Here is a 26,357-nt window from a genome sequence, read left to right on the forward strand (position 1 = left end):
CAATTAACAATCCTAGATTTTTCAATTCTTAAGACAAAAACGCAACTGAGAACCACTGATTCAATTACGTAATTCAGACTCACGGCAATTCGCCGTTGCGTCGGTATTCATTTTCATGAACGTCTTTCTGCCGCCGCAGTCGCGTCGATTTGATGCCCGTGTAAATTCAGCCTAATTCTTCACTGACAGTTATTGGTTATGAAGAACTTCCACTTACCAGCGGAGTCGGCAACTAGGTCGGTAATTCGTGAAACTGCATTTACTCCCCTCAGGAAAAATAACCCAGGGCTAACTTCATGTGCATATTTGTGCATACATAGCTAGTTGTCAAGTGTCAGTGGTCGAGCATAGTCTGTGTTTTAGAGCTCTTCGTGAGTGAAACAACCGAAGAACGCGAGCATGGCAGAGGTTAGATTTTCGGTGCGTGCTTACAGCAAGATAGTTTTACACGCAGCGAAATATCCCCACTGTGCAGTAAACGGTTTGCTACTAGCGGAGCAGAAGCCGAGGGATGCCTCCAGATCGAAAGAACTCTACATCGTCGATGTCGTGCCCCTTTTTCACCTCTGTCTCCATGTATCGCCGATGGCCGAAGTCGCCTTGACTATGGTTATTTTACCTACCTTCATTGTTATTTATCATTCACGTATCAGCTATTCGTATACCTGGCACAGGTCCGCGGTTACTTGACTCGCAATTAGAACTGCAAAGTTCATATTTGAATTCAGTATTTTTCACGTAACAATGATGATCTTTTATAATTTCTAACTTGTAACATTGTTTCTTGGTTACTGCAGGTCGATCAAGTCGCTGCTCATCAAGGTCTGCTAATTGCTGGTTACTATTTGGCTAACGAGAATTTATTCGATTTGAGGTACGTATTGCCAGCTTTGAAAAGTCCATTGAAACTGGATATTTGATATGTCGCACCTGAAATTCCAACCCATCAATCTTATCTGTAAAACTTGACTGATCACTAACAATAAGTTCCAATACTAAACTGATATGGGTCAATGTGATATTCAACCTGAAGTATGTTTCTTATTCATAGATAGCTTGCCAAGTTCCATTTATACTGAAAAAAAATTATCAGAGCTTAGTATTAGTGATAACTTCAGGTAATTCGACCTAAGAGAAATTATAAATCGAAAAACCAGTCAAAAAATAATGTCAACCCTTATTTCAGAAGCCTCGTCGTGTGTTTCGATTGTCCTAATCGAACTGAAAAGAACAAGTCTTATATTTGTGTTCATCGCAACAATAAATGATCCTTTTTATATATTAAATGTTGGTGTGATTTTTTTAGCGTGGACAAGCCAGCTCACAGAATAGCTGACAAAATAGCGGAGAGCTATGCTTCTGCCTTATTAGTTGTGGTGAGTATGCAGGAAATTGGCAATTGTAACAATCTGACCCAATTTAGATATCCTTTGGTTCAGTTGTCATTTCTATTTCCTTGTAGAATATAAGATATTTTGGTGAATTCTATTATAAATTTTGACAATCATCAGAAGATAAGATATTTCTTATTATAAAAGAAAACCAGTTTTGGTACGTATCATGAAAATTTTAAATGCGATATTACATGCCCAATAAGTTGTACAGCAGAAGGGAAAGACATTTTGAAAAGACTTTGAAAATTATAGGTCGACAACAGGAAAGTTACGCTTCGCATGGAAGAAAATCCTTTGAGAGTTTCACAAAATGTAGATGGAAAATGGAAACCTATAGAGAAAAATAAGTATGGAATATTTATTGTACCTGATAACTAAGCACCTTGGTAACGATCAGCAAGTAATAACAAAACACGTTATTTTATTTATAGGATAAACTTAGATAAAGATGTTCTAGAAGGAGTTTCGACGATGTTGCAAGGGCAAGATTACCGTGATCTTGTCGACTTCGACAATCATCTCGACAACATATCCCTTGATTGGCAGAACAACGAATTGAACAAAATCATTGACGAAGCAATAGAGGCTGTTGGTTTAGGTTCTTAATTCATTTGTGCGAAATAGTGCCTCACGAAAATTCCACGGTACTGTTAATTCCCAAGAGGAAAAAGGGGAATAACTTGGAGAGTTGTTGCAAGCCTGGAAAACTGAGCAAAGTGAGGGAATTTTTCAATATACAAAAAAAAGTTTGGTGAATACGGCTGAAAATTTTTATCTGGATTCGGAATTCACGTCGATCATTGACATAATCATGAATAATGCTAGTGAATGATTCAATTTGCATGTCAATTGGTAAATTCATTCGCGTTCTGATTTGTACGACAGTCATATTTTATCTAAATATAAACAAAACATGCAACAATTTGAATATTACTCGTTCCAGCTTTGTATTCTAGAACATAACGTTATCTCACACAGGTTCTGTAAAATGAATACGCAGTTCGCCACACATTCCGTATAAATCACACTAAAATCGTATTCAAGAAATATTCTTACTTGGAAAACATATAAAAATGATAAATTTTTCAATGAAAAATTTGTAATAACCCTGAACTTTGCACAGAATCTTTGAGTACCATAATTTTACCAATGTTATGTTCAGTGAAAACAACCTAATTTAACAAAAAAAATTCTATATTTATCTGCACCTTTAAATCTTTTGTGTCCTATTCACAAAGTCTATAATAAAACATGCAGACCTCTAAAAACCGACGTTCGAAAGACTATTTCAATGTTGCACGTCTATTCTTACACATAGATGCATATTATGTGAGTAGGAGAAAAGACGAATTTTGATATGATTGTGAAAGAAATGTTTATTCGGTTTAAGCTTCTCACAAATGATTTTTTTGTTCATTCTACAAAATTTCAAGTTATTTGTAAGAAATTTTACAAAGTAGTTCGCTTGTATTATTTTATTTGTTTTTTTTTTTTATTGTTGTTGTTGTTATTATTATTATTATTATTTTTTGTTTTGTTTGTCAGATTTTTATCACTTTTCTTTTTTTAGCAGTATACGATACATAATTAAGCCATCGGTTATTTAGTCTACTCTTTTAACTTTATAGCTGTTCAGCTGTACACAAATTACCTACACCTATATCCCTCGTCTCGCCTTTGTCACATTCATTCCTCGGTTCTCCTACCTTTTTTTGTTTGGTGACATATTTCTGATTACTATGTGCCCTTGAAATTCATTTGAATCGCACACGAGTAACACAAACAGTAATAGAAATTTCAACTTTTCATTTATTCAGGTACAAAGTTCTTGAAATTTTATTTTACATCGGTATCTATGTACTCATTCACCGTACAACAACACTCACCGGTTGTTTGAAACTGCGGATCGCGCCTCTTCATCTCTCATTAAAAAAAAAAGAAAAAAAATTATACTTATTATCTGTATGCTGTTTCATAGATTTCAATTCTTTAGACTTTATCTGCTTGCAAGCACAGACTGGATATTTAATTATACCTTTTCTTAAAATACATTATTATGAGGTTGAAACAAATGATATTTACTTTTTCTTTGTGAAAAAATTATTTTTCTATTTCACTTGAAATAAGAAAAAGAACTTCCTTGTTTCCTCGCTTTCGAGTGCACACCATGCGGTCAAATTTTGCATGAAAACGTACGAATATGTGAGCCAATAAACAGTTTTTCACATCACCTTATTTAATCTCGCGAAAACGAGAATAGGCAAGAATAATTCTCTGCAAAATTTCTTTCCAGCTCTATTTGATGGGGTGCGATAGATACGTGCAATAATTTATCACAACCATTTGTTTTCTTGCCACTCAATGCGATCTACTCTAAAATCGCCGTAGTTAATAACCTCCGATAAATTAATAATTCACTTCATGGCTTGTAGTTTGTTTCTATTTCTTTAACTTAAGATATTATAAATCAAACTGCAACTAGCCTCGTGTTCTTTGATCACTTGCACTGTTTGATTATGTGTAGCTTAAACTCGTCGTCATTGCCGTGGTATATTATCCATATACTGTCGATAATATTTGCGATTTTATTTTTATTTATTTTAATGTTTTGTTGAAAAATAGCACCCGTTAACATTAGTGTTATTCATCTATATATATATTACGTATAATATGTATATTGTTATTTTTCATACCATAACGTTATTTTATATATATATATATATATATATAGTTGTATTCGTCGAAGAATTGTAATTTGGATAGTAATTTAATTTTTTTTTCTCACAATTTTTAAAAAATCTCGTCAAACTTAACAACACGATATGATCAAGCATATATGTATACATATATTATTACATATATTTACGCACCTACTTAGAAAAGTAGGATTTAAAAAATTTCTTTAAATTTATAACCTATTCAACATTTTTTTTGTTAGTGTCTTACTTACATTTATGTCCAGCTCTACACGTAAAAATAGTGGCATACTATTCACTAAGGCATCGATCAAGCTATCGCAGATTTTTCTGACGTCTCTATGAACTATACACAATGGTGCTACAGCTGCTTCGTGCGACATTAATATTATTTAATTTATTAACTGTTACATCGTCGTTATCATAAATATTAATTTTGAACCCTAAACTCTGTGCCTAACGTACAAATTATGTTTTCTGGCTGCAGGCTTCATTCTAAATATCTAATACTTTTCACTGCGTTTTTTCCCATGTTGTCTTGCACTTCTCATGCTTCGTTAATTCAATCGATTCTTATTAAACGGCAAATAAGCGTATATGCATAAGAAATATTCTTTGGATGATATCTGGCGAGTACAGAATTTTCATAAATTATCACAAATTTATAATAGCTTTCTTCCGAACTTTTATCCGATCTCGATTTCGTTAGAATGAGAAACCTCGTTTTTATTACGCAGTATTTCCGAATCACTGCCCAGGAAATTTATAATTGAATACTGATTGTAAGATAATAATCCATAGTTGATCTTCGCTATAACACATTTCAAACAAATGACATAGACCTCGACAATAATCATGCGTTTAAAATATTTTACTTCACTTTACTTTTTCTTACCAAAGAAAATTCTATATTTTTATACAGTGTAATTTGAGCTTGCATTTTTGTGAAAGTGACGTGGTTTCAAACACTTTTAGTAGGTCTGACAGAACTTGGAAGAAATTTAGAAATTCGTTAACAAAATAACAGCATTGAGCCATAAAATATCATCGACACAAGTTTTTTGTTTTTATGTTATTGAACCACAATTTCTCTAAACAAAAACAAGAAAAATCGGTCGTCAGCTAGAAAACAAGAGATAATAAATTTTTTATAATACAATCTAGCCTCACTGAATGTTTCAGTGAATTTACACCATTCCGTTATATTTGCGCGCATTACGCATAACATTCTTGCCATCGTATCTTAAATTTAAAAATTTGTGCAAGAAATTAAAAATTTACTTATAGTACTTGTTGTACAGATTTTTTTCTTTCTTTAAATTCGTGACTCACATATAACGGCTTAACGCTAAAAATATATAGTATATCGATTTTGTTTATCGGCATTTCCAACTATTATATACCAATAATACGGTCAACGATAAGAATGTTGTTTTTTAGATCTTTTAAAGCGTGCACTAAATTAGGAAAATTGACAAGTTTTAGCCTTTTAGGACTCACTATTTGCTAAATTTTCGGAATGAAATTTTTTATTTATACAAAATCGGATGCTTTCGCGAATTTTTATATTTCCATTGCTGCCTGAAGCGTATTATGAAAAGTTACACTCCTGGTATTGAAGAACACTCATCTTGTCGAATATATTATTTGTTTAAACGTAGACACTCGAAAATATGCAAAAAATACGATTTTCATAAACCGTACCTTCTCTTCCATAATGCGTAGTGAAATTTTTTTTTTTTTTTTATTTTTATGTATCTGAAAGTTGAGAGTTTTTCAATAGGAAATTTTTAAAGCGAGATAAATATGATGTAGTGTCACGTGAGCTACATTTGATTTTATTTAAAAGTGCAGGGAATGAGCGATTATCTTAAAATTTCTCTCACGTATTTATCCAAAATAGTGACGGCTAATTACCGTTAATAACATATTCCATAATGGCATGCAGTCACGAACGACTTTTGTACAAGAATGAAATCTTATTTCAATCACATTCATAGTTATCACCAGTATTACATTTTATGCAGAAAATATAACTGACTTGACGATAAACTAAAAAAAAAAAAAATGAAAATAAAAAATTGTTACAACCTATTATTTTTAAACCTGAAATAAGGTATTATATCAACTCAAAGCTCTCATATCCAGCGTGGCGAGACTGGATATTATGCATAGCAATATTTAAAAGGCAAATCTCGATATTCTATAGTTATACAAACAACTTTTTCTCAAGACATGGTCGCAAATAGTAAACGAGTGGCAAGAAAGTGCAAAAATCGTCATTTTCTATGTGGTACACCACTTATAAACATCTGAAATAATTCGTGAGGGTAATATAGACCTAAAACAATAAAATGACGAAACAAGTTTTCATTACGTCGATTAGCTTTAAAATCTCTCGAGGCTGTCTCTTTGAAATCTTTCGTATCTTTGCCATCTAAAACAAACAAAAACTAATATTTTGACAATTTTGTCATAGGCATTTCTTTAATTCTTTATTTATCGTTAACATCTTCGATTGTTTTCTCTCTCATATCTGTATTTCATTCAAGTATTGTCGTCATACTTTCAACATAATTTCCAAACCGCACAACCATTAAAATGTCGCTACCATGCGCATAAGAAAATCAAATGTAGTTCACGCGAGTCCTCGTGGCCACCCCAATTCGGAAATTTGCGTTTCATACCAATAAACTCAGAGTTTACTTGAAAAAAAAAAAAATGTAATTCAAATTTGCGCACTATGGAAAACAAAGCCTTATTTTACTAAAAATCGTGTTTTTCACGTTTTTCTTACGTGTCTACGTTGAAAAAAATAATCTACGCGGAAAGATGAGTTTTTTACATCACGGACATTTTTTTTCATGATTCGTTTCCGACAGAAACGGAGATAAGTCCGTGGATAAAAGTCGATTTTATAAAATTAAAAAATTGCATTTCAAAATTATCGAGGATCGCAAGTTGTAGATGACTAAAACGTCGTCAATTTTTCTATCTTATTGTTAGTGCGCATTTTAGTTTAAAATTGTAGACAATTCAAATTTTCATCCCGGATTATTGCCATGTAATTGGCGGAAATGCCCATATTGTATATTTGCAGTACACATTGGTGGGGGATAACTTTATATACAGAATAACTAATTTTTCTCGTGCACATAAAATTCTGCAACGTTGTGTCGGTGACTCTGTGCAAGGAGTATCTAATTAACAATTTAATCAGTAAATAAAATGATAATTAGCTATCATTATCATATCATATTTATGTAACGGTAAGTATTTTGACAACAACATATTCTATAAAATTTATATCTCGTAATAATTCCTTATTTTTTTCTTCCTTTCTTCGTTTCCGTTCCAACAATTATTTTAATATGTATAATACATTATTTATAATACGTGTGTACCGTTTTTCATGTGTGCAATAACAACATTTATAAATGAGAACTTCAATGCGAATAATGCATTTTGTGTAAACGTGTTCAAATAGTAAGGTTTTTTTTTTTTTTATTTTTCTTCTCGGCAATTTTTCCGTTCGGTTTTAATCGATCGATCTTCCAGTAATACGATTATGTGTAAACGATTTTTATTTATTTCTTCTTTTCTTTCGAATTTATTTTGGACGGTTCAGCATGGCCAGAATGTTTTTTTTTTTTTTTTCTTTGCATATTAATTGTCTGTACTCAGTCATCAATCTTATATCACTGACTTCATTCAAGATCAGGTTCGAAATCCTTCGTCATTTCCTCTGAGACCCAACGCACACAAAGACGCCATCTGCAGGCAGTAGAATACGCATCGCTCCCAGATCGTCGAATATATACGGGTAGGGTATATATAACATATATTAGAGTGGTCCTTAAAAAGGTCGTTTTTGAATTTCGGCCGATGCGTCCCCAGATTGGCTCCATATAATTCAAAAATGATTCCCCGATTTTTTCCGATTTTTATCTCAACTCTAACCCGTACCCCAAAGAGGGTGGCTTTCCACATGATGAAATTTGTCATAGGTGGGTTCCTTGGGTCACCGATTACGAATGTGAACTCAAAATTTAAAAATTCAAAGTGGCGGATCCAATATGGTGGATAAAAATCCCAAAATTCGTTTGATATTGCCATATTGGATCCGCCATTTTGAATTTTGAAATTTTCAGTGGCCCAAGCAATCCCCCTGTAGCAAATTTCATCTAAATCCGTTCGTTAGATTGGATGTGCCTCTGAAAGGGCTGAATGGAATCCACCCTATTTAGGGCACGGGTTAGAGTTGAGATAAGAATCTGAAAAAATTGGGGAATTATTTGTGAATTATCCGGAACTGACTTGGGGGGCGCACCGGTCAAAATTCAAACATTACCCTTTCAAGGACCATCCTGGTATACCTAGGTATATTATCCAAGCTGCGTTGTCATATTTTTCACGCCACATTGACTCAACGTAAAAAACCGAAAGGCTAACAGCTTGCGTCATACACGCGGTATGAATTCTCAGCGTTTTGATATTTATGCAATTAGCGCAATTGTAAAATAATCAGCTGATCTCAGCGCCGTATTACTTTTATGTAGCTTCACATCATCCGTTCATTATATGCATAATCCAATGAAGTTCGTCTCATCAGTTTGTCACCTAACGATCCCAACCCGCTGGGTGAACAAATGAATAACGTATTCCTACCGTTACGTTATCTTATTTTGAGACTCGTTGTCGGCCAGATCCCGCTTCTGAGGCTGCGGCGAGGCCGGAAGTCGGGGCTGATTGGCCTGAAGGTTACCGGGATTGCAGCGTGGCCAATGTTGAGGAGAAGACGGTGGAGTAGCTCTGGGAGTGACAGGAGCTGATCCAGCGCGCAAGCGCCATTTGTTTCCCGAATTTGCCGGCCCAGTTCTGCCAACCGTCGACAGATTGGTATTGCTGCTGCTGCATGCAACGGCGCTGGATAAGTCCACCCGAGATATGGCTCTGAAAAGGAACATGTGGAATGGAGAGTATCTCGCAATCATGCATCTTTTACATCGCTCGCAGTCATAATTATGGCATCGGTCTTCTTATAAGTACCTCCATATTCTTTAATAGAACTAGCCGAGTGAAAGAACAAGCTCAACTTTTTTCATCAGCTCAAGCTCATCTTGTAACTTTCGTATGGAACGTTTGCCGATAAAATCTATTGTTCCTGAATTAATTGACCATCACACTCGAAATAGAATACCCGGTTCACAAGTATAATATTTGACAAAATATACGCGTATAATAATGTCTAAATTGAAAACAAAAGGTCCTGTATCAGGGTCTGCGAAGATTCCTGGGAAATTCCGTAAATTATGAATTTTTCTGAAATTGGGTTTACGTTGAACATTTCGTGACAGCAATTCGAGAGATTTTCAACAATTTATGACCCATCTTTATCGGATACTTCATTGTCTTCTACAATTTCATTCGAATCGATCACGCGACTTTTCAGAAGTTTCTACACTTAAGTGTTGGAAAATAAATTGAACATTGAGAATTTTACCTAGACGGGGGTGCAGATCCTGTATAAGAGTGCAGACCCGCTGGTCCACTACGAGGTCGTTGACCAGACGGGATGGCGCTGGCCGATCTGGGAAAGGCCGGTGAGGGTGGCGCCGACGGGAGCATTCTTGGAGAGTGTGGTGGTGTTCTTCCGGTCGTCAGGCTAGTCGTACTTGTGGTGGAAGATTTTCTCCTCAAATTTCTGCAATTCAGTGAATGCTAATCTTGTCATACGATCACTCTGATCACAGGCGCATTGTGCCAGTAATCCAAAACGAATTGGCCTTCAAAGAATGGGATTTGATCGAATGGACAATAATTCAAATCAACTGTTTTGAAGAGAATCGAAAAAAATTCGGGTGGTCATAAGATTTTAGTTTGATGTCTAAAAACATCCTGACTCTTTCGAATTCGTTTTGATTTACTGGGATACCTACCCACAAATGTTATAGTGCCTAATCACGCTTCAATGACTTCCTATGGACTTTTTTCCAATGGAAATTTAGCATTATCTATGAGTTGGTGATACCAATTGAAACCCAAATCCGACAGAAGCCGTTTTACGTATCAGGGTACTCACAATCAGTCTAATCCTAGTAAGTGGAGGTATAATAATGATGATGTTGTACTTTTTTACTAACCATAATTGTGACACTCTGTTTCAGATCGAATACAATGTACACTCGTGAAATAACGATCATTATAAATCGCGCAAGAAAGTGACAGAAAGGTCATTTTTTTGGATTCGAAATTTTGTTGTTGGACAATTAAAAGTTGCCGAGAGCATGAGTCATGTATTCGACATCAAGTTCCCCCATATCGTAAGTTAAACCTCTTTGGGCATGCTCCATTTACACATATTTTATCGTCTCATTGTTCATTTTGGTTCATAATTATGTTAATTAATTACAAAAAAAAAAAAATATCGAGCCGTAATATTAATACTTAAAAATCCCTCGAAAACATCCAATGCAACATTCATCAGCGACTTTCAAAAAGTTTTTATCTTGAGGTAAAATTTTTAGGATATCATTTTCTTACATACAAAAACAATTGCCACCGTGAGAGACAAAATTGATGTTAAAAAAATATCAATATTTGATCATTTTTGGACACATCTAAAATCTTTAGTGACCCCCAAAAAGTTTCTAACTGATATAAAATTTGGGGGATATTATAGATTCAGGATTCAATCGCTGTGCTCTGTCAACGTATCACTTTTGTTATTTCTACGCATTTGACGCCAAAATTGACTTTAGTACCATTCCATAAATAGCGTGAAACACGTTTTTCTTACCTTTTGGATGGCTGCCGGCAAAGGCCAGTTGGACAAGTGCGCCCCATGGCACACTTACCCTCGCATACTTCTTTCGCAAGTGCCAGACTCTCATAGTTGCAGAGAGCAGCCCTGCAGATTTCTGCGTCTGATGCGGCTAGAGCTAAACTAGGATATCGTTCCTTCAATCTTCTTCGTTCCTGTAACGAAAATGAAAAGTAAATATCACACCGACACGGGTTCTGTTATGCATAACAGGGATTATGCTATCGCCAGCGGTACATTTGAGACAAGCCTGACAGTGCGGAGTTAATACCGAACGTAGAGCAATGGAATGTACACATACCTCTTGGAGACGAGTGGCTTCAAAGTCTTGTAACTGCTGCTGAAAACCAACGTTAGGATTCGCCACCGCACGACCAACGCGAACTACTTTGAGTGCCTCTTTCCAAGAGAGATCCGTGGTACTCATGATGTAAGCTACGGCTACTGTTACGCTGCGGGACATCCCCGCTAAGCTGTCGGAAGAAGAGAACAGAAGCAAAACACCAGAATTGATGTAGATCACACACATTAGACGAAGAAAAACTAAACATTGTTCGGGGACGTTTGCTCTTACTACAAAAGGGTAAAACGATTTTTCACACTGTTTAACCACACTCAGAGAATATCTGTGAATCCTGGATCTGCCAGGGAGCTTGCAAGTGCCTATTTCTTCAAGAATACCAAGAGACGATAACAATTTTTAAGAAGAAAATATACTCATTCCTGAATCGGGAGAGTCAATCAGATGATATGCGAGACTTGCTTTTTAGATTTTGGAGTCACTTTAGTGACAAATGAGCATTGTACCATCTTTCAAGTACGTTAGACACGAATATTATTTCTCTTTAACGCAGACAATGTTCAAGTGTGTTCGACAGTGACATGCTTACGAAGATCCTCCCTTCATCTAAACATCTTTAACCGCAGTCTTTTTAAACATACATGGACTACAGAAAGGATCAGAGAGTTGGATACTGGTCACGGCCTCAAAGCAACTACATAATTTTTAGGTGATAATGATCAAGATACATTCAAAAGAAATAGAATGACATCGAGACCCTTTATAACGAGGATCTCAACGATCATCAAGTCTGCGAATAGTCGAAAGCAAGACCAGAGATATGGTCATAGTTACCAGTGTATCAGGACGTTGCCACCACGAAGTCGAGCAGCATGGATGAAGTCATTGCAGAGTGGAAAGTACTGGGTCAAGTTCTGATCGGGGGTATCGGCTGCCAGAATACACAGATAGTGCTTGTCCTGCCGAAAGAAAAGCATCAATCGTATTGTGTGAGGTCATGCCTCCACTTTTCTTGGCACAGTTTCACTTACGGAGTGTAAACGCCTTGCCGCGTCATGGATGGCAAGAATATGGGTGATCTCGTAGCGCTCCAACTGAGCCGCATCCTTACTGTCCCGGTAATTGCCCACGTATAAGCCGGGTAAGACCTAAAATATGAAGAGGACCCGTAGAGGTTAATTACTCTACTCATTAGCCGCGTACTTGCTTATCACTTGAAATTAATGATTCAAGTCCGCGTTTTTACGTTGGAAGGAAAAGAGAACGGATGTATTGTCTTCGATCTTAATTGTCAATTGAAGTCAGGCTTCGGATAATTTAATGAATAGCGTACTACGGCAGGACTAAAAAAATTTCAGATTGTTTTCGGGGCCTGATTTTCAGAAATCGGATTCGTTTTCTCACTCTATGATTTGTCTATCACTAACGATCATCGCGGACAATATGTCCATGATATGAACTTACTATGTATGATATGTCACGTTCTACATTGGCTGTAGTAACTTCACGTAAGTTTTTTATTAATTGCCACTCATCCGCGTGTGATTATCGTCAAGAGAATCCTAATGAAGGGAAGCGATGCGGGCTGACTTCATTTTGGCATAGCGTAGTATGTTACAATACATCACTTTTAACGACGCAAATTTTCTGGCTGAAAAAATTACAGCTACTTTCACCTGGCTCGGCAATTTTTGATCAATTCTGAAAAATAGCTTGCCACGCAGTCTGAGATTTATATATTATCGTAATGTCTTGAAAACGACCGAATCTAACGACCCGACGCCTCTGGAATATAAAAGAAAACGCGTGATATAAATCAACGCGGTCGCTGACCGAAAGGCATCGATTACTTTCTGCACCAGAAATAAATATTCGTACCCACACAACGTTTCGCTGAAAATGTTCCTACTGGGATGTTTTTAACCAACGCTTTGTAGCATTATGTTTATTCTGTAATAAAGTTAATTATAATCACCCTGACCCGGGTTGCTCTGGTTTTGCCGTTTCGAGGGGTTCGTTAATAATTATAAGTTGCATAAAATTTGGCTGGCTGTGCACTGAGAAAATAAAAAGAAAATATTAAAAAATAACAACACCTAATCCAACGAACACCGAGCTGTTTAATTTCAGGTTCATTATTTCGGGACACGAACACGCGACACTGTGCCAAGCCTCTATCTCCGTATAATGCATGCGCGTGTGTTTCTTTTCCCTGTGGAATTAAAAATCAACTCGATTGTCGAGTCTCGGATTTCACGCAATAGTCTCATTCGTTATTCACCTGGATTGCTATGTTCGAATCCCTTGACATTCGAACAGTGAAATGGCAAAAATAAATTCGTGATGCCTATGAATAAAGCTTCGAAGAACACTTGCAAAAATGAAAATGTACACTGAGAAAAATTTCATTTGTTACAGTAGCTAGAAAAATTGAGTAAAACAGATATCGTTAAAAACAACTGTTTGAATATTGTTGGAATTACGAAAAACGAGGATTAAAAATGAAAATAGTTAAGGACCGAGCGGTAACCGGAACTAAAAATTTCTCTCAGTGTATATTATTCTGTTACATGTTCCAATTTTTATACGTCTGAAACCACGATCTATTTGAACATAATATTCTACTCCTTTGATCCTCCGACGGCATAGCGCAAAAATAGCAAATGTTTATATGTTTATAAACTCGATTAATGCAATATTTTATGACACGGTGAAGAGGCCGGTTATACTTGCGCGATCTGATATCTACTGAATATCGCGCAGCCATGATATTTGCAAACATATACCTGTACTCTGTATGGTATAACGTATAGTACAGATAGATTACAATATTTGCTGTGGGGTTACATTATGCGAGTATAGAGTTGGCCACGGCATATATAATACTATCACTTTCATCGCTGAGATCGATCGCTCGCCTAATACACCGGGTATCATGTCATGTCCGAGGGTATTACAATCCTTTAGGCGCATCTCTACGTATTCACCTATGTACATACATACCCATGCGGCTACGTTACATTATCTCTGTTTCGTGTCAAGCATCGTTTTGATCGGAAAGAAAATATATCTATACGGTACGTCTGAATGCTCGCGTCACTTTCAGGCTTTCCATTTCACGCTAAACGAATAATTTTTACTCTAAATATTGAAAACTTCCAGGGACGGAATTTGTGTAATAGAAACTGAACTCTACGAGTTTTATAAATAGTGAAAAACTGCTTGAGACAGCTCAAGCACGATCGAGTAGAGAATTCTTATAAACTTTTGGACTGAACATCAGAGAAAAGGTTTCACGTATTACGATTATTTATTATATATAAATTTTGCTGCAAGGTTTCGGGTGTCGTGATAAATAATTATCCAGATAACCGAGAGAAAAAGATTTAACAAATTCTAGTTCACTAACTTTAAAAGTCGAGTTTTGAAAAAAAAAAATGCTAAGAAAACCAATCGATGAACGTAAACTTTCTACAGTGGTATCTAATTATTAGAAACAGTATTATTACTTGTATTCTCTTCTGTTTTTGCAGAATTTCTCAAAAATCGACAGTCACTGTTTCGAATTCCGTTCCAATTAAATCTTATGAAAATCGCAATGCTCTTATTACATTTTTATGCAGGCATCTAATTTTTCTCGACTTTGCAATTGGAATCAACAGTAAAACTGAGGATATTGGATCGAATTTATACGAATTACATGGAACTCAACTATTCGGAGGTTTAACCTGATCTAACATAATTCGTTCTACCTGCAAGTTTATTTATTATATTTATTTATTATATTATATTTATTTATTAATGCGACAATGCATGATATACCGGTATTATAATCAGTACGATATAAATCCATCATTCTACATTCGTGAGCCACGATTTTAGACGTTAGATTATTACGAATTCGCTTTATTATTTTATGCTTGTTTTTTCTTTTTTTTTTCTTTTTTTTATTTTGAATGTGAAACATTTTGGTAAATGCTACGTACAAACACTGCCGTACGAATCTACATACTATACTACTTCAAATCGATTAATCGATAAGAATTCCCCGAATGAGTTGCACAGTTTTTCGACACTGCAAATCAGTCTGTGTTGTCGAACCGTCGCCATTTGTTCATTCGGAATGGATTTTCTACAGTCAAATAAAATTGGATATCGCATTCGACGATTGTTATATACTCGTTAGCCTAGATTATGGCTCACAATTTCTTTGTTCTTTTTCTTTTCTTTCCGAATGAAATGCGATATCGCAATTTCCTCTTTACAATAATATTCGCGAGTACACAATATTAAAATATGATACACGTCGTTAAAGCCGTTTATACGTCGATTGTATCACTGGCTTTTTCACAATGTTTACTCAAATCTGCGAAAGTCAATTACTCTCATTATATTTTGTGTTAGGAAATGCACTGTATAATAGATATAAATATTGTAATAACCGCCACAAACAATACTCGTATATTCGAACCAAGAATAATACCTTTCACGTTGTAGTATTTTTATAACAATCTTTAAATAATGTAAGTACACAACAGACTCGAAGTATTACATAGATCAACAAAGAAAAAAAAGAATTTTATTTGTTGCCCTGATTTTTTCCGTGAACTTTGATGTTCGGGAATGTAGAATTTACGAATAAAATCATGACTATGTTACATTGGCTTCAGTTTATATGCCATTTTAGTATTGCTAGGAGGGGGATGGTTTTTAATATAATCACGATTTTATTCGTAAATTTTTTGTTCTCAATCATGGCAAAAAAAAATAAAAAAAAACATTTCTGTCAAACTGAGCAATATTTCTTTGATAAACTTTAGATAACAAAACTAAAATCGAATTCTTCGTGCAAATATTGCTTTTTTGAGTCATGTATTATCATGAAGATGTCGATGAAATAAATGACAGGAGACAATTTCGAGAAACTACGTCTACTTCGACGGTCGTTGACATCAAATCTTACTAAGACCGCTCAAATATCAAGAGCAACAAAGCCGCTGCTATCGCGCTGAATCACTAATATTACCTAATTTTCTTATAAAAATTTTCAAGCTTCCACGACGATTTTCGTCGGCTATTACATCGCTCGGAGTTGCAATAAAACACGTTTCTTTTTGGCCACCTTGTACGTCATTACACACGGATATACTTTTCAATGGAGTTTGAATATTCTCAAGTCAAACGTATGGTGCAATGTAAAGCGAAAAGCTGAAAGACCATTTATTCAGCTTTAAAAGAACCCGCGTGAGCTTCTCACCGACAACACTATTCCAGTGGTAAATGGACTGCGTTCGAATTGCAGGCCAGTGAATTATTCAGCATTATGTACGCGACTTGAATTTGTTTAAAACCACATCCTGCTTTAGACTTTTCCGTTATTGTTCTGATATTTAAATCCACTGGAAAGCAGAAACCAATGCACGGAATAACGTATTTTCCGCAAATAAAACTGAAGTATTTCATCGAGTTGACTCTTACGTATCCTTTTTTATTTTTATTCTTCATCATCCTACGAGTGCAATCGATCCCTGATTTCTTCTTAAAAATCATTACTTTTTCGAAAATTTTCTCGTAGAACGCAGTTCTCTATTTCATTACTTCTCCAAGCAAATTGCTTCTTCGCAATTTCATTCCTACGGCAAATTGGTGGATAAAGAAACTGCACAACGGCACTTTACAAGACACGAATCGATTACTCGTGTGTATCACGGTACCTTGTTCATGCCATTCCCCATGGCGATTAGAATCCAAGCAACGAATAGCTACGGTGTAGAGATACAGGGAGGCCATCAATCCGTTGTTTTCGTAACTGTTCGCTTCCTGCCAGCTCTCGTAGAACTTCCTTCCGGCTCACTGTCACCCCTTTTCATGGCTCCTCTCCACCCTTCTGATGCTGCTGGGATAGGAGCAGCTTCCGAAGCCTTGAAAAGATGTAACATCAATTTAACTGACTTTATCTTACAATGATAGATTTCCTTAACGCAACCAGGTATTCATTTCTAACCCTTTCGGTCAGAGTGGGATGCTCACAATCATCAATATCATCTCAAAAAAATCCATGTCCTAGCCTTGTCACAGTTTACACTAACAATAAGAGAAATTTTTAGTTCCGGTTACCGCTCGGTCCTTAACTATTTTCATTTTTAATCCTCGTTTTTCGTAATTCCAACAATATTCAAAAAGTTTTTTTTAACGATACCTGTTTTACTGAATTTTTCTAGTTACCATAACAAATTAAATTTTTCTCAGTGTACTTTACATAACCCCAAAAAATCCTGAGTAACAACTTTTAGCCAGAATCATCGAGTTTTGATAGTTTTTGCGATTTTAAATCCGCCGTATTGGATTTAGAACTTATCAGATTCTGCCTTCAGATTCGTGATCAGTGACCCCAAAAACCTACAATGAACAAAATTCAGGCCAAATTATTGAGTTGAAAAATGTGTGACTGAAAGGGTTAAGCGTCTCTCTTATGCCTCTTGATGTTTCAATATAAACAAATCGGAAACCAAAAATTGATAAGAAAAAAAAGTACTGTAACATTTCGATTTTTATTTTATCCAACAATGTCGATATTATACTTGTCCCGTTACAGTTGTTTCAAATCGCAGAATAAACTTGAGTTGAAAATGATAAAAATGTAAAAATTATATCTGAACAATAGAAGAATTATTTTTAAAAAATCGACCAAATCGTCCTACATATGTTGCAGCTATCGCGCAGGCGTATCAGTCTTGTTGACGTGGCATTAACACATAAATTCCAACAAAACATTATTTTCCATTCAATTATGTACATCCTATAGACCTGTGTGTGAAATGTGTGTGAAATGCAGGCCGTTTAGAAACAAGCCTGAACACCTGCGATGTGATCGGCGGACTCTTCTAACATTTCAGATCGATATCCCAACCTCCAGTAAAGCGCGTCAAGCGAAACGATACAAATATCCTGACGGAATGAAATTGGTTTATTTTTTATTTATTTTTTTTTTTTTTTTTTTCCCTCATAAAAATCAATAATGATTGATTTAACGTTTTAAAGACGAAAACGTTGATACAGTTTCTTAACTTAAGATTATCTGAAGCTTAAACGGGTGAAACTTCTCACAAGTACAAATAAATCGATGATCGATGAAAAAATAATTATCATCTTACGATGGAGTAAAATTACCTCCGATACCAAATGACTGCGGGATTTTTCGAAAGTGCGATGTGAATGTGCGTAATTCACATCACCAGAAATACGAGGTAACCACTCAATAAAAATTCGACGCAATTAAATTGTTGACATAAACTTGTGCAGGATCAAAATCTCCGACATAGACTTATTGGTAGATGTAATATAATGAAGCATATAAAGATTCCATAGCAAACAAACACGGCGTACAGTGAATCCAGGGATTGGGTATCCAATTTCGGGAAAAGAAGTCTCGCCATCCGAAATTCCTGTTGGATATATAGATGCAACACTGATATTTCAATAAAACATCTGTTACACGAGACAACAGCAGAGCAGTAAACGGAATTTATATTTGTTTTCAAAATATGTATGAGACGTAAAATAAAGGTTCAAAGCATTTTTTTTTTTTTTCATTTCTTACGAAAAAAACAATCAAACGAATCTACTTGTATTGTGAATATATATGAAGATGTACATGTGTATATATATATATATATATATATATATACATATATATTCGTCTTAGATAAAGTTTTGGAATTGAAATTATTGCATTCTCTACAAAAAAACTGAGAATACGAAATTGTTCCAAATGAAAATAAAATTATATGCTTTTGATTTAAGGTTGAAATCATTTCGGTCTCTCAAAGAATTTAAAATGAGACATTTTTTGTTTCATTCCGCTGTATGTGTAACGTAGGTAAAGTAACGTAAATGTTAATAATATGGAAAACTGTTAATACAGAAAATCACGGGTGTCTCGATCCTTTTTTCATATATTTTTTTATTGATGTTTCGTTCGGACTCGGCTGAATTATACTCGGTAGAATAACGAATAGAATTGCAGACCCTGTTTTCAGTGCATACGAAACATGCAAGTGACATTTTAAGTGTGTGGAAAGCCAATTTTTCGTTTTTGACGTAGCCGGCTAAATACGGTCAAAAAATGACTGATGGTTAAAGAAAGAAAAAAAAACAATAGGCCTGCTACATTCGTGTTTTAACAACATATTTTACTAACTCACGATTAGGATGGAGAAATTAATTACAGAGTTTTAAATGCTTAAAGTTTTGAAGAAACGTTTAGAACAGTGAAATGATCCAATATTATTGTTAATAAAAAGAAACAAACGGTTAATTTTGCTAACCTTGGTGGAGCCAGTCTCAAAAGTTCACGCTGGGATATGTTTCGAACTTATGCAACGATAAAAAATGAACCGTTTTGTTTTTTACTTTATTATTAAAATAAATCAAAAGCTACGTGAGCGATAAAATCAAAAATTCCGTTAGTTCTTTTTTTTTTTTTTTTGTTCTCGTTAATCGAATAACTTGAAAACTAGTCGGTCAATTATATTCAAAATATGAACATCTAATCCAAGAAAATAATCAACAAAAAAAAAAAACCTCCCTTGATTGAGACTGAAGTCTTCGTTCATTCTCCAGATATTGTCGGACAAAAATTGATCAGACATAAAATTTGAAAGAATGTCTTATTCTTAGATTTTTCAGAGCGTGAGATGTTTGCGATTTCTAAACTTGACGTCGGATAAACTTTCGTAGAGTCAGGAAATTCTTGTATATTCGTACAAGATTTTTCCTCAGAGTTTTTGGAAATATAATGGCAGTAATACGAAATGAAAATAGTCATAACTCCTAAACAGAACGTCGGCCCATCTTTTCTGTGGTCATCAAAATCTTGTATTAACATACACGTTTCTGTGAGAGTTTAAAAAAAAAAAATCGCTAAGGGAGTTTTGTGTAAACCTAAAATGTTTTCTTACCTATATTTCGAGAAAATTGGAACTTCCAGCGTGGGAATAAACTGGATGAAAATATTTTCCTGAAAGATGGTTCAAGACCTAAAACTTTTGTCTTTTAAGAGAAATTTTTTGTGCAACTATTCGGTAACGAGCTAAAATCGACTGAAAAACAAGCGACTTCCCAAAGTAAAGATTTCGAAAAAGTCATAACTCGCTAAATCAAGTCGCGGAAAAAATCGGAAAAAATCGTCAGTACTATTGCGGTTGGATGCTTCTACACAAAACATAAGAGAATAGTCGCAATTTTTTGGCACGCCTCACAACTTTTTTCCTTACTACGTAACATTCTGCTTCAATGAAAAACTAATGAAATGTGAAAAACTGGAATTTTTCCGAAAAAAGAACGTCCGACTAACGAATCAGAACAATTCGTCTGAACAGCTATAAAGTTGTTGCAGTTTTTATACCAAGAGTTTTCGGTTAAACTTGCCGCTGATTGCCAACAGATAAGGAACCAAAGCTACATTTCGTACCGCTAAATATTTGCATAACGTAGCTTTCGTTGCCCGTCTGCTGACGATGCTGGTGTTGAAATGTAGGTATAAAAATCTATATATGGATTTACAGGCAAATATTTACACTAAGGTGGGGTCAAGTCGCACTGTAGAAATGTTGAAAAAGCAGAGGTTGAGGATTCTCAGAACAAACAGCTAGGTAATACCCTGGAACCCACTTACGAATATAGTGTCCGTGTTGTATTGTACATACGAACCGAAACAAGTGGCACGAATCGCGCAGAGCGGAGTCGGAGGGTCCGTTAAAAAAACAGACGATAAAATACAGTACAAGTTCTACTGTTACGGCCAGTTTTTGACTCGGCTTTATCATCGTACCCATACGATGTTTTACATTTACAAACCAAGCCGGAGCGTTGGCAATATCTTGGAAACGCTGTGAGCTCAAAAAATTCATGTGGTTGAAGTTCGTAACGTTACACTGAGAAAAATTTCATTTGTTATAGGAACTTGAAAAATTCAGTAAAACAGGTGTCGTTGAAAAAAACTGTTTTAATATCGTTGGAATTACGAAAATCGAGGTACACGTAACCATTTTGCGCTATCGTCGATACTTTTTTGGTAATTGCAACGCACAATCAGTTTCTGAGGTTTACTCTACTTTTTTAGTTGAATACGGCTTTCACGTCAATTTATTGTTGCACGAGAATTAAATTTTCGCAACAGTCGCAAGAAAATATAGCAACAGTGATCGTAATGAAAAAGAATAGTAACGGATACTAGACTGTTTGGTAAAAAACAAACATACCCATATTTTTCAAAAGCCAAACTCCTTGAAAGTCGTTCTAAAATTGAAAAGTAATGATTTTTTTCCCGAGATTTCGTGACGTTAACGTTACTTATTTCAACCTCGTAAAAATTCATGGCTTGTTTCTAGTATAAAATCGGGGAAAAAAAACATTAATCCAACAGATTCTTATTTACTTTATATTGATTTACTAAGACAGTGATCTAGCAAGATGCTCATATATTCCATGGAAGCAGCAGGGTGTGTATTTTTGAATGTTTACAATTTCCATTAAACATTCTTCAAACCATGCACTTATTTTCGTGAAGATTAGTTTTGGAATTTGGCTTTGACTTCTGATTTCACGCACCTCGCAATTAGAAAGACAAGAAAATTTCGTACTCGGTGAGTTTCTTCGAAATGAGAAAAAACACCCGAAGCTGATGATAAGGCTTCTAATGTAAAAGCAATAGAAAATGATCGTTGTCTTCAAAGTTTCATTGTGACTAGACTCGTGGACGGTACTGAATAAACCAAAAGACATTAGAACGCTACGAATTTTCACTCTGAAACACGAAAATTTTCAAAATTAAATTATGTAAAAAATTGACTCCTGTACGTGCGTTTAGTTGTAAGTAGAGCTATTCAGAAAACGGTTGGCGTACCGGCAACCACGTTTGTTGGCAAATAGAATATCATAAATAGAAAACCTAAAACTTTTCAGAACCTTCGATGTATCCTCTAAGTTCCTACGAAAACGGATTTTTGATCAATTGAAATTTGGTTTATAAGTAGCTGCATCTTTTTTCATCAGATTTCGTGTTTGATTAATTTCTCAAAAACGAAAGGACCAATCAAAAATCCGTTCCACGGAAGCCTAGAGGATTTATTGCTGATTCTAAAACGTCTTGTTTTTTGTACTTCGGATATTGCGTTTGCTTAGAAACGTGGTTAACGTATTAACAATCCTTTTCTGCTGAGCTCCTCTTAAACGGACGTACAGGACTGAATTTTTAAGACGATTTGAAAAACTTGTGTGCGGCTTAAAGTGAAAATCCGCAGCTTTCAAATGCGGTTTGGTTCGCTCTGTTCCGTCGATTAGTTTAGTCACGATAAAACGCTGAATAAAATGATCATTTTCTTCTGTCCTTCAATCAAAAACCCCCTTGGGAAGTTTTTCAAACCCGGAAAAATCACGTGCAATACACTGGAAACAATTTTGTTTATTTCTCACGTGACCATGCAATAACTGAGAAAAGTTGATCTTCGTATTCGTAAACAAGACTATTACACGACATTCGCATTGAGTGCTCGAAAGATCATTTGAACAAATCGTTAAAAGTTTACCAAAACTAACACAACCCGATATTTTGTATCTTTTGCTAGATTTCATTCCACTCTAAATTTGTTTTTGTGTTTTTCTCTACTCTTAAGACCAACGCGTGAGCAGAAGATAAGTTTGCTCAGATTTCGGTATTCAACAATTTTTTTTCCACCGATTAAACGCAGAACTCGTTCAAGGGAGAATCGCAATTCACTTAGGAAAGTGTGTTTTTTGCTTCTTTGCATTTATTTCGCAAAGATAGATATACCGGTGAAATTTTTTTGCGATTTTTCAAATCAGCTTCGTGTTTTCTAACAAAGCGTTTTTTTCTTTCAAACTCCGTTCGACACGTTCCGTTTAATCAAAATTTTTCAGCGTCACTTCGTACCGTTCGGAAATTTTTTCCTGCCGATTTCATGCAAAAGCGTACCGTAATTTTAATGACTTCAGAGATTGTTCTCATACGTGTAAAGCTACACGTGCATAACTAGTTCATCAGGGTAAAGTTCAAGACGATATAATAGACGTACCGACTTGGCAGCGATTCTCGATGTACAAAGGCTTTGAAAACTACGTGACCGCGACCGTCTCGGTAATTTTCGCGCTAACGGAAGTTGCTAATTCACCAAGTTTCAGGATGAATATAGTTCATGATGTCAGTATTTGAATTGTACACTTTACGGCTTACACTCTTCGTAGAAAAAAAATTGTGCGACAGGATCGTTACATATTTATTTTGTTTTCGAAATAATATAACATTCCCGAAAATATATCCCGCGAAGAAATCACAAAGCAGTGCGATGTTCCTAGCAGAAAAGCTTCTATAGCACTGTTTTCGGAAAACTATTTTCCATATTTTCTCAACCTTCTATCAGAATCCCAATTGTTGAGGTAATTTTGATGTGGATACAACTGGACAAGTGGTAAAAAAAAAAGTGTTCGCACGAAGCTTTAACTCGCCGAATTATCCATTTTATAATATCGACTTCGAAATGCGAAATCGGGAAAGTGGATTCAAAGATTCCCACTTAAATTCCGAGTCCTCGGGCAAGTTTTATTGCCAGATATACGGATACGATGGTCTCAAATATTACTTTCCGTACCACTTTCGGTAAAAATAAACCCTTCGGTACAAGACGATAAGGTACAAACTGAAGAGACTCCGAAGAAATCAAACTTGCATGGAGTAATAAACGATGTGTACTTATGGCCAATACAAACCCGTCCCAAGGATCGCTTAGTAGTAATTTTTAAAGACCTTCAAACCAATATTCACAATGCAAATGTAGGGACTAAGATCCTTCGCTAAGAAGACTGGGAAAAAGAGACATTTCTTCTCTAAAGAAAAGAGGGTGAGAGAACATTGCAATTAAGGGTATCCTCTAAACGACGATGGCATTAGTGTGGTGCCTAAAAAGTTGACTAAAAGTTGAAAAAAAAAGAAGATCGCACGATGTATTAGCTGAGTGTACTTGCCTCGAAATTACCCTGTGACGTGGCATTAATTTTATTCAGAACTCGTGTGTGTGCGTTTGTGAGAATGAACAAAAACTGACCAGTTTGGATAGCTACGTATATACAATGAATAACATTACGCCTGTGTCTCATAGTCAAGGGACAGGTATGCTGGTGTATTTTGAACCGTGTCGCTTACTCGCGTGCTTCTGGTGCAAGCCGAGCTTAGTCATATTGTAATGGTCGTCTACGAGCACGCACGCAGCTATTTACTCAAATCTTCCTAATAACACAGCCGGGCTGCAGGCCATTTAGAAATTTCCACACCGGTATAGCGTGGAACCCTAAGTAGAAAGCTCGTCGTTCCGTGGAATTTGTGTCAGTAAAGCAAAGCTCGAGCTTTATCGCTATTTCTCTTCCATTTACGATCAGATATGACAATGACGCGTAGTTACGACGAAGACTTCAACTCTTCGTTGCGATAGTTTCAATTGACGCGATGCGTTGTTGCTGCTGTAAGTTTAGTAATTTCTCAATTACTGCACTTAAACTTATTACAGGATGTAGAAAATATGATAACTTGAGTATGCTCTATTCGTTCCACGTTCAAGGCAAGGTTGGAACGTTCAAAATCGCTATAGCGATGCTTCGTCTTTGCACTCATACGGCATGCGTATATCAATTATACACGCGATTAAACGACTCTGTGTATGATTCCGTATGTGTTATAAATGTTATAAATATGAGGTATGATTATGACATGATCGTGTATGTGTAGTTTCACAATCAACTTTTTTCCGTATCATCGGACGAAAACATTACGTGGGTAAACCTTTCGTGGGAACTAATATTATGATCCGCCGGTATGCTTTGTTATAAGTTACACCTCGAAGTAGGCAACACTTGGTTAATTGTCGGTGAACTTTATTTAAAAGATATTTTTATGATATCTTAAAGTCCGTGTTCTTCGAATTAAACTTCGCATATCAGGCTATTGATTGAGGAAAATAGGATGATTAACTGTTTAAAATCGAAGTAAGATCAGCTGACAATTAAACTGAACGTAATCGGTATCCAAAATAATGGTAGAGCTTTGAAAATGAATTTGCAAACTCTGTGAAACAACGTTCTCTTCGAATCTTGAATTAAAAATCGAGGTAATGATTGAAAAATAGTCTAAAAAAATTGAATCAACTGTTCAATGCAATATAGACTTCTACAGTCTACAATTCAGTGCTAATCCAGCACTATCTTATGTAGAATTTTCCAATTTGCCGGGAAAAATTATTTCACAATACAAGTCCGCACCAGCCAATTTCGACAAATTCTAAGATCACCATTTTCCACAATATTCAAGCAGCAAATATGCCTTATTTTCGTGAAAAATCACAGGACGTAATTTCGGTTGACAGTAAACTTTGCGCCTAAACATTTACAGTGTCTTTCCAACACCCGAAACCATCGCAACCGGTATACATTTATCCAGAGCTCCGATAATCCGTAGTGACCCGAAAGGTAAACCTTGCAACGTCATTTCCCGCTGTTTACAACCGTATCTGCATGAGTTAGAAATTCAAACAAGCCCGGCAAGGGAAGCAATCGTGCATCTAGAGGATCATGCATGTCCGTATAGTCTAGGCGTGAATGTAAACGGGAACGTGAACGAGCCGCACTGTGGAAAAATCAGACGTGTTCACCGTTGCGGTGAGTTTTTCGTGTAAAAGTGCAGCGGTTTTCCGGCGTGGCTAATCATCGGCAGAAGCTGGCCATGGTCTTCGACAAATGCTCGAGCCTCGCTGCGACAATGCGACGATGGTCCCGGGGTTATCCTTCGAATCCGGAAGCTCAGCCCTTCGGGGCATGCATCGCGCTCGTTGAGCGAACCCGGAAAGGGGCGATTCGACGAGGACGGTTATACCTGCGAGCTTGCTGAGGCGGCACCGAGGAGCACCGACTTTCGGCTGACGCAGCCCTGGACGAGCCTCGGACCTACCACACCGACGGCAAAGCGCGACGAACCATCACTACCGTCGCCGACGGTCGACGTCGCGTTGACGGCGTCAAGCAGTCTCCGGGGTGCGCAAGCGCCGCTCGATAATTCCCCTGTCACGGGCGCCTCGACG

General features: G+C 36.0%; 2 protein-coding genes across 6 annotated transcripts; one reads left to right on the forward strand and one right to left on the reverse strand.

The window, feature by feature from the left end:
- The first annotated feature begins 241 nt into the window (after positions 1-241).
- EMC8-9 (ER membrane protein complex subunit 8/9) lies at positions 242-6,812 on the forward strand. The gene is made up of 5 exons (XM_046610128.2): positions 242-609; positions 798-874; positions 1,307-1,376; positions 1,647-1,741; positions 1,826-6,812. The coding sequence occupies exons 1-5, from the start codon at positions 400-402 to the stop codon at positions 1,998-2,000; spliced, it is 627 nt and encodes a 208-aa protein (XP_046466084.1). The 5' UTR covers positions 242-399; the 3' UTR covers positions 2,001-6,812.
- Positions 2,491-26,266, reverse strand: LOC124211256 (dual specificity protein phosphatase 15). 5 transcript variants are annotated; one of them, XM_046610127.2, is made up of 9 exons: positions 25,908-26,265; positions 16,929-17,135; positions 12,246-12,362; positions 12,049-12,173; positions 11,215-11,386; positions 10,890-11,068; positions 9,594-9,794; positions 8,759-9,043; positions 2,491-7,864 (listed from the first exon to the last, which is right to left on the reverse strand). In XM_046610127.2, exons 2-8 carry the CDS (start codon positions 16,947-16,949, stop codon positions 8,761-8,763), a joined length of 1,098 nt encoding a protein of 365 aa, XP_046466083.1. In that variant the 5' UTR covers positions 16,950-17,135; positions 25,908-26,265; the 3' UTR covers positions 2,491-7,864; positions 8,759-8,760. The 5 variants fall into 5 exon arrangements, with proteins under 5 accessions (XP_046466083.1, XP_046466081.1, XP_046466080.1 ...); XM_046610125.2 differs by having other exon boundaries at positions 2,491-9,043; positions 26,153-26,266; XM_046610124.2 differs by having other exon boundaries at positions 2,491-9,043; positions 25,932-26,265.
- Positions 26,267-26,357: the final 91 nt, after the last annotated feature.

The sequence above is a fragment of the Neodiprion pinetum genome, chromosome 2 (assembly GCF_021155775.2).
Source record: "Neodiprion pinetum isolate iyNeoPine1 chromosome 2, iyNeoPine1.2, whole genome shotgun sequence".
Taxonomy (NCBI): Eukaryota; Metazoa; Arthropoda; class Insecta; order Hymenoptera; family Diprionidae; genus Neodiprion; species Neodiprion pinetum.

Bases quoted from the DNA above. Each gene is read 5' to 3' on its own strand.
- EMC8-9 (XM_046610128.2), top strand. From the start codon at position 400: ATGGCAGAGGTTAGATTTTCGGTGCGTGCTTACAGCAAGATAGTTTTA. The intron at 610-797 runs GTTATTTTACCT...TGGTTACTGCAG, and splicing joins CCGAAGTCGCCTTGACTATG to GTCGATCAAGTCGCTGCTCA. The intron at 1,377-1,646 runs GTGAGTATGCAG...TGAAAATTATAG, and splicing joins CTTCTGCCTTATTAGTTGTG to GTCGACAACAGGAAAGTTAC.
- LOC124211256 (XM_046610125.2), bottom strand. From the start codon at position 16,949: ATGGGGAATGGCATGAACAAG. The intron at 12,174-12,245 runs GTAAGTGAAACT...TTCTTTCGGCAG, and splicing joins CGGCAAGGCGTTTACACTCC to GACAAGCACTATCTGTGTAT. The intron at 9,044-9,593 runs GTAAAATTCTCA...GTTCCTTTTCAG, and splicing joins GGATCTGCACCCCCGTCTAG to AGCCATATCTCGGGTGGACT.